Source organism: Chiroxiphia lanceolata, chromosome 12 (assembly GCF_009829145.1).
Source record: "Chiroxiphia lanceolata isolate bChiLan1 chromosome 12, bChiLan1.pri, whole genome shotgun sequence".
NCBI classification, from domain to species: Eukaryota; Metazoa; Chordata; class Aves; order Passeriformes; family Pipridae; genus Chiroxiphia; species Chiroxiphia lanceolata.
In genome coordinates, this window is record NC_045648.1 from 20,533,766 (window position 1) to 20,539,765 (window position 6,000).

Consider the following 6,000-nt stretch of genomic DNA (forward strand, 5'->3'; position numbering starts at 1 on the left):
GTTAAAGTACTACTGACTTGGTTTTGCTTTTCTGAAGTCTGAAGCTTCAGGGTGGGGAGAAATGTAGAAGTGGAAAATAGTTCACTGAGAGACTCGTTAGTGTTTTATGGTCACTAATGGCAAGAAAAAAAACACCCTAACACTGCTTCCTGAATCAGTTTTGGTCATGACTGCAAACACTTTACTGGTATTTTGTTCATATTATTTGTGTTTGCTTCTCATTTCTTCTGAATTTATTACCTATTTTCCTCTGAATTCATTTTAACTGACCCACCTTTTTATTATAGGACATCCCAGAGATAATCATGTAGAATATGAAAGAAATCCAAAGCAAGAAGGAAATAGAGCCTCCTAACTAGAGTTAAAACGAGCTGTTTGTGGACCTGCTATGTCAATATGTATTAAGCCAGATGGAGCTCACATAGAGTTGTTCTTGTAAAAATAACGTGAAAACCACTTGGAAATAAAACATAAATTAAAGCCAAGTTTAAACCAGAAAAATAAGTCTGGTATTAGATTTCAGAATTACAGTTTCATCCTCCTCCCATGCATATCTTGAAAGGTAAATTTGAAACATATTTCCTCCCTAAACAACTGGAGGTTTATTTAAAGTACAGGTTGTTGGTTAACAGTTGTAGACAGAAGCATTAAATTTTCACTAGACAAAGCTAATATTTCTGATAGGACTGTATTTCCAATTTGGACAGCCCATTATTTCACTGATGAAGTTCATATGGGGTTTAAGCTATTTTTGGAGGTGACCCTGTAATCTGATGTGCTAGTGCTACCTTGGGCTAGAGCTGGTCCTACTCTATTGCAAGTTTATTCTTTTTTCGGTTCTGCAACCAGCCATGGCAAGTTACGTGATTTCTCTGTGCTCTGTTGCAAACTTTCTGAGATGCCAGATATCTTATTCCTAAGATACTTTGAGATCTCTGGAATGCAAAGTTCTCTATTAGAGATGAGTCATATTTTTTATTGCCATTTGTAATGTTAAGCAGACAAATATTTTTTCTGTATCACTGATTTGACGTATGACTGCACTCATGAATCTGACATTTCTAATGTCTTTGGAAGAGGAAATGCTAAGAACATTCCTTTGTAAGAATCTTTTTGTCTTAGTTCACCTCTAGAATTTGGGAGTTGGCTTGTTCTTTCAGAAGAAATTAAGTCCCTACTAAAAGGAGGTGAGTTGAAAATAAATTTGCACAAGATGGCCTTTGTTTTTGCAGCCAAATCATCTGAGATGAATTGTGAGTAATAACACCCTCAAAACTAGGAAATTTTCTTTGGATCAAGGAAATTGGATTTGACCATAGAACAGATTTGAAGTGGCACTTTCCCCCCTCCCCCAGATCTAAATACTTGTCTCTGTCTCTCCATCTGTAACATTTTTGTGTCAGGGAAGTGTCTGTCAATAGTAGATGAAACACTGTTATTATAACAGTGTATACAAGCAATACGTCATGTTTCTGAGCTGAAAAAGTTAAACATATTTACAAAGCGAAGGGGATAAAAATGACAACAAATCTGTAAGTAACTTTGTAAGTATATATCTTACATACATTTGCAAAATAATAGAGAGGTCCCTCATTCAATAATCTTTCACTATTTCAGGCTGGGATTCCTTCCACCCCTCAAACACCTTTGTAGAAGGTTCTTTGAGAAATAAATTGTTTAGATCTTCTTACAGACATCCATTTCATGGATGGGTCTGGTTTTGATGCAATTCCTTAGAATTCTAACTACGGGGATTTTTTTTTTTTTTTTTTGGTCTCCATGAATGTGCACCTCTTTTTTCCATTTTCCAAGGGAAAAAGGCAACACTTTACTGTAGTTAGAAACACAGGGACACTGCTCTGCCTGATTTAGTCCAGAAACTTGAACATATCCCAGTGCCCCAAGGAACCCACTGGCAGTAGTTTACCATTTTGAGCTAATATGTGTTAATTTAAAGTAAGTGAAAGAGCTCCAACAAGCAAAATCAGATTAGGCAGCAGGGATTAGATGCAGTCTGCTGTGCTGGGAGATTTGAGTTCTTACCCTAACTAGGTAAAGAAGTTCTGTTTGTTCTAAAAGAATGTACTAGACATGGAGAGATGTAATGTTGAACTTGCTGCTGAAACCATTTTTGAATTTTCTGTGTCACTGTCAGGTTAGGATAAAGCTGTAATCTCTGTAGTAAATGTCTGCTTACATAAATTGGAAAGAGTTCCCCCCTAGGACCAGCAATCCTATTACTGTATTTGCTCTTTCTGAATAAACAAATGCCAACAAATTGCTCTTTCTGAATAAATAAATGATACCTCGGGTGTTTATATTTGAGAACTTTCCTTATCAGTACTTGGACTTCTTGCCAATAAAGTTTGCTGTGAAATCATCATGGCATTTTAAAAATCGCTACCTTACAACCAAGTTCACTTTAAAATGTCTAACAAAATTGCAATGACACACCTTTTCAAGTCAGTTATTTTGTCTTCTCCTCCTATTTAAATCAATGTTTTGAAGATCTGTGTGATTGAAGTCCTAACTTCATCCAAATGTAGCCTGGTGCTATGGAATTGCTTCCGATATTCTATGTATAATGATAATTCTCCACTGTAGACCTTAAATTTATAAAGGTGAGTATGCTTACTGACAGAAAAATTACTTTACCAGTTTTTTGGTAGTATAAAGACAATGGAATTAATCCCTCAGCATAATCCCTTAGGTAGTGAGAAGCTGTTGGATTCAAGGAAAGTGGCAAGCTTTAGTATAAGAAGGTGAGGAAAATACATGTGAGTGAAATACAGAAGTTCACAAATCTTTTGGCTTCTAGAAACTTAAGAAAACAATGTGTTGGATGAGTGGTTTGGTCATGTAAATGGCCACATCTACTACTGGATATGATAATTACATTGCCAAAATACCACAAAAAATACCTTAGGGGGGAGAGAGGAAAAGAGAGATGAAGCTATTGGAACAATGTAGGTTTGCACACTGTTGAGCACATGAGCATCCCTCTCCCACGGAGAAGTGGGGTGCTGAAGGGTTAACTGGTTTAATGGCTCTGCCTGGGAGCACAACCGTTCTCAGGGAACCACAGGACACAGAATACCGAAACGCCATCTGTTTCAGCATCTATTTGATTTTATTGAAGGCTGGTGTTTTTAATGGCTATTGACAGAGTCAAGGTTTGAAGTGGAGCACGAGCAGCAGCCCGGGTGCCAGGGGCGGGCGGGAGCTGCAGGTGCTTCGTGGAAAAGCAAATTAATCCCCCTTTCAGCTCCGCTCCTGGCAGGACGTGCAGGCGCCTGGCCCGTGCCCCGGCCCTGCCCGGGTACGAGCAGCAGCCCTGGGGTCACTTCTGCGAACAGACCCCAGCAAGGGAAGGAAAAACGCCCCGCGCGCTCCTCCAGCCGGTCTGTGCGAGGAGCGGCGGGAGCCGCAGGGCGGGGGCAGAGCAGGGCAGGGCTGAGCCTGCCCGCCCTTCCTCCCCTCCGCCGAGCCCCGGCCGGCCCTGCGCGGTCACCGCGGCGCCTCCCTCGGGGCCCGCCGAGGTGCGCGCCCGGCAGGGATCGGGGGGAGCAGGGGGATCCCCTCTCGCTGTCCCCGAGGTCTGTGCCCAGCAGGGATCGGGGGGATCAGGGGGATCCCCTCCCGGTGTCCCCGCGGCGCCCTCGGCTGGGCTCGCCCAGGAGAGCGGCAGTGCTGGCCCGGGAGGGCGGCAGTGCTGGCAGGGGTCCCGCGGGTCCACTCAGAGCCCGCGGCCGTAGAGGGCCCTGTGGCGCAGGTGCTCCTCCAGGCACAGGATGGCGGCATCGTCCACTTCGGGGTCGAACTTGTTGGCCAAGAGATGGTGCTGCTGCAGCATCCAAGGCACGTCGCCCGCCCCGTAGATGCAGACGGAGCGCTGGTGGCGGCCAGTGCAGGGCGGGTACGGCGCGCCCTTGCTGGGGTCGCCCTCCAGGTACTCCCACTTGACCAGGCGGGGAAGGGCGTTCATGTCCGACAGCTGGAACTTGTCGTTGTGGGGTACGGCCCCCGGCACGCCCGGCATGCGGGTCAGGGTGGCCCACACGTGCTCGTCAGGGCTGTAGGTGTCCTTGGACCACTCGAGGAACTTCTGTGCCGTGGGGTTCTCGAAGATGTGCCGCACGAAGCCCCGTGTCACCACGATGTACGCGTTGCCTGTGAACATGGGGCAGTTGAGGGGCGGCGGCAGCTTCTCTATGTCGGTCCGGGAGATGGCCTTTCCCACCTCGTGGTGGAACTGCCAGCGCGCCCGCTTGGCCGCCGAGGGCTTCTCCGACTCCAGGCTGTTCCGGCCCTGCAGCACCTTCAGGGCGCGCACGATCTCGGCGTTGGTCTTGATGGGGAAGTCGGTGCCGCAGGTGTTGAGCAGGTACCGCCAGGGCACGGGGCTCCGCAGCAGGTCCCGCATGCAGTTGAGGTCGGCCTGCAGCCGGGACCAGGAGGCGTAGACCACGTTTTCCAGGCGGCTGGCCACGAAGACGTTGGGGAAGCAGCCTGCGATGGCCCGCACGGCCTCCTGGAAGGCGGCCGGGGACTTGCTGTCCACGTGCACACAGTAGACGTTCTGGGGGGCGTAGAGGGAGCGCAGGAGCCGCTCGAACATCTCGATTTTGTTGTGGATGACCATTGAGTAGGCGATGGGAACTCCGTCTCCTCCTGGCTTCAGCGGGAAACTCGATGAAGCGCCGGGTCTGCCTGAAGGCGCTGCAGTCCCTCGTCATGTTCAGGTAGTGGCCGGGCGTCAGCGGAGCCCTCCTGTTCGCCACCTCCAGGTTGCGGAGCTGCGCCTCCTCGATGGCCCTGCGGTCTCCGCGGACGACGCCCGAGCAGTTGATTGCCGCGGCCGGGGGCAGCTCCAGGGCGCGGTACAGGCGCTGCCGGCAGCGGGGCCGGGCGGCGGGGCAGGGCCGGGCGGCCTCTCGCAGGGCCAGGGCTGCGGCCAGCAGGGCCAGCGGGTGCAGGAGCAGCGCCAGCGCCGCCGGGCCCCCGGCAAACCGCCCGCTCCCACAGCCGCATGGCCCCGGGGCCCTCGGGGGGCTCCGCCGACCCGCACGGGCAGCCCCGGGACCGGCGGCTCCCTGGGAGCTGCTGCAGCAGTGACAGGGAGATCTCGGCGTGACCGCAGGTGAGCAACAGGTGAATAAAAGGGAGTCTCCTCCCCCTCTGTGGCGTGGCTCTGGTTTTACCGGCACTGGAGGTGGTTATCTATCTTCTGTGTCTGTTTAAAAGATAATATTTCATCTTACCCCTGTCCAGCACGTAACGCAAGGAAAATTCCTCTAGAATTCAACCCCGTGTAACGCACGTTTTCAAAAGACTTTCCTAGATCAGTTTGGGGTCTAACCTGCTTTTCCAGTGTTGAGATCATTCTCAGCTCCCAGGTCGAGAGAGAGCGATCGTGATAGTGCTGTGATCTAGAAGCCCAGCTGCAACAAGGCTTTCTGCTGGCCTGCAGCATTTTGAGCTTTAATGAAGGATTTATTGCAAGAGATAACTGGGCAAAGTGGAATCTCTGCTTCTGCAGTGGAAGCAGAGGGTGAAGACAAGGCCATTTGCCACAAAGTGTCTGTTCGACATGAGGAGAATATTGGTGAAGGGTGTCAGGAGCTCATGCATGCACATCCTGGCTAAGGAAGTCTCACATAAAGAGAGAGACAACTGCATATGACTAAAATACTTCTTGCACTGTCATGAACAAAATAATGTCCCCTCAGCTCCCTCACTTTGTATTTGAATCAAACATGTATCTGGTACCATGCTTGTAAAAAAGGACCAGTTTCAACAGTTTCAATGATGAGTAAAAAATCTCTAAGATAGTTTTTAAAGATACAACACAAAGGCATTTTTATTTTTCTTTCTTCAGGTGTATCAAGAAGCCAACTCGGAGAACCTGCAGCTGGACTGAGGACAGTTTTTGTCAGTGTAATTCTGCAAGGGTTCTAGAAAACAGCAGCATTTACTTTCCCCCAACTTCAAAACTATTTG

General features: G+C 48.8%; 1 protein-coding gene across 1 annotated transcript; it reads right to left on the reverse strand.

Moving 5' to 3' along the window:
- Window positions 1-3,712: 3,712 nt before the first annotated feature.
- GCNT3 (glucosaminyl (N-acetyl) transferase 3, mucin type) lies at window positions 3,713-5,031 on the reverse strand. Its single transcript, XM_032699696.1, is given in 4 exon segments — window positions 3,713-4,660; window positions 4,662-4,984; window positions 4,987-5,005; window positions 5,008-5,031. Coding segments are annotated over 4 exon segments (1,290 nt in total). The 3' UTR covers window positions 3,713-3,736.
- Between the last annotated feature and the right edge of the window lie 969 nt (window positions 5,032-6,000).